Source organism: Medicago sativa, chromosome 1 (genome assembly GCF_051527215.1).
Source record: "Medicago sativa cultivar Bolivia chromosome 1, Bolivia_mono, whole genome shotgun sequence".
In the NCBI taxonomy this organism is placed as follows: Eukaryota; Viridiplantae; Streptophyta; class Magnoliopsida; order Fabales; family Fabaceae; genus Medicago; species Medicago sativa.
Window position 1 is genome coordinate 11202792 of NC_140749.1, and position 2381 is coordinate 11205172.

The 2381-nt window shown below is 35.7% G+C and overlaps 1 protein-coding gene across 2 annotated transcripts; it reads right to left on the reverse strand.

Moving 5' to 3' along the window:
- On the reverse strand, window positions 1-2054 carry LOC146952617 (molybdate transporter 1-like). Of its 2 annotated transcripts, XM_085703824.1 has the most exons (3): window positions 1726-2054; window positions 821-1438; window positions 1-634 (listed from the first exon to the last, which is right to left on the reverse strand). In XM_085703824.1, exons 1-3 carry the CDS (start codon window positions 2000-2002, stop codon window positions 312-314), a joined length of 1218 nt encoding a protein of 405 aa, XP_085559950.1. In that variant the 5' UTR covers window positions 2003-2054; the 3' UTR covers window positions 1-311. The 2 variants fall into 2 exon arrangements, with proteins under 2 accessions (XP_085559950.1, XP_085559942.1); XM_085703816.1 differs by having other exon boundaries at window positions 1-1438; window positions 1726-2052.
- Between the last annotated feature and the right edge of the window lie 327 nt (window positions 2055-2381).

Sequence of the window (2381 nt, forward strand, 5' to 3'; positions counted from 1 at the left end):
AACAACAAGCATTTTATTGAAGACTCTTCACAGCCACATTTGCTAGGTACTTTTATGGGGATTTGGACCGTCTTCACAAATCCCATGTCTTCACACAATCAACACAGTGGTGGCTATTCGGTTAAGATCGGACGATTTTGATTTCAAGCTCAAAATTTTAGAGTAAAAAAAAAAAAATCAAAATGCACTTGCTTTCCACAAAATTCGGTTTCAATCCAATGACCAGCTTGAAATTTGTAACATTAAACAATCCAAATCCGTTTTATAGACAATCATTAGCTTAAGTAGCAAATACACAATCATTCCTTAGCTTAAGTAGCAAATACACAATCATTCCTTAGCTTAAGTAGCAAATACACAATCATTCCACAAAAAAATCCAAGTGCTGCACTTGATCCCACCAATGAAACAGCAGTGCAAATAAGTGCCACAAATGAATCTTCTTTACTATTCATATCCCTAGCACACATCGCAAGTTCAATGCCAGCAAACAAAAGCAAAACACCTAAAATCCCAACTGGAAACTGCATTAAAATGTGTGCCAAAGAAGTTCCTAACACCAATCCCAATACCAATTTTGCAACATCAAGAAGTGCCACGCACCCTCCACTCCTTCCACCAAATTTATACTGCCCTGCAAGTCCACCAGCACCATGGCAAGATGGCATTGCACCAAACCAACAACCAACCAAATTCATCAACCCAACTGTCACTGAAAGTGAAGTGACTGAAAAGTCCTTTTCAGGAAACAAATCCTTTGACAACTTACAAACAGCTATCACTGAGTTCAAGATTGTCAAAGGAAGTTGTGGAATTGCACCTTTGATAAAACCTTTCTTCCAAGCATGTTTAGTGAATTTTACCACTTCTATTGAAGAGGGTCCAAACTTAATTTCATGCACCACATTAGGCCTTTTTATGAATGCCAAAATAACACCTAAAACAAAGATTACAAAAGCAGAAGGAAGTGAAAAAAGAATCTTTTTCACTCTACTAGTCCTCTTTTTTTCACCACTTTCTTCACTGCTACAACACCTTTGATTTGCACTTTCACCAGCACCATTCACAATTACAATAAAACAAACACAAACAATGGCTAAAACCAACCCATCTAACCCAAACCAAGGCCTTTGACCCAAAGCTTTGGACTTTGGAAGATCTTGCATTTTCCTCACATATTTAACAGCAGTTAAAGCAAATGATAAACCTTGTGCTAGTTGAATTCCCCTCACAACAGATAAAGGAATAAACTTGTACACCAGCTGCATCAACCCAGTGACACCTAATAATAACACCGCGCCACTGGTCAAGATTCCAGCTGCCATTATCTCCGGCACACCGAAGGTGGCATCCGATAAGGCCTCAGCGGCGATTGACTTCATGGGCTGGACTGGCATAGGGACCCCATAAATGACACCAGTGAGGATGTTGCATACACCTATCAAATCAAACACCACACATGAAAATGTTAGTGTCGTGTCTGGTATTCGTGTATGCTTTAGTGTTTTACAGTGATTTATACATGTGAAAAAATTATGTTTCAAATTTCAATTATTAATTTTATCAAAATAAAATAAAATTCAACTATTAATGTAAATTAGTTATAACTAACTGCCATATAGTGGACAAAAAAAAATTTGTTACTTAGGAGATATAAATAATTTGTGCAACACATGAAAATCATGTAAATTTCCAAGTGATTTTGGGAATATTATTAGAATGTACCTGTGAAGATTAATGTGGTACCAAGGTTGAGGTTCCTTGATAGAGTTAAGGAAAGAACTATTGGTATGTAGGTGCCAAGGTCACCCATGGCACCATTTAGTTCAGCCCATTTTGAATGTAAAACCAAGTTGTTTTTCACTTTCTGGAAGATCAAGTTGGCTGAGAATTTTTTGGTTGGATTGGTAATGGCGGTTTCAGGGTCTGAAATGGGAATTGAATGAGAGTTTTGGTTTGCCATGGAGATTTTGTTTTTGGGACTATCATATGAAGTGTGCATGGGCCAAGATTTTATAGCTATAGCAACGGTATTAGTTCAACCAAAAGAAAAGCAAAATTATTTGTTATTCTCCACTTTCTCACTCTTTTATTCCTCCTTCTATGATATGATTCTACTAGTACTATTTTTCTTTTAATAAATAAAATTTAGTGTGAGAGAATGATTCTCGTTCAAGTTTTTTTTTTTTTTTTTTTTTTTTTTTTTTTTTTTGAGTTCAGAGAATATTTAAAGAGGGTTTACATTTTTTAAAAAACACTAACATATTAATGTGTCCTTTTGGCTTTTTACCATTAGATCAAACATTTAAAATGATTTACTTGGGGGTGTTTGTTTGGGAGATAAAAAATATATTCCTGGGAATAAGGGCATTAAAAACGAT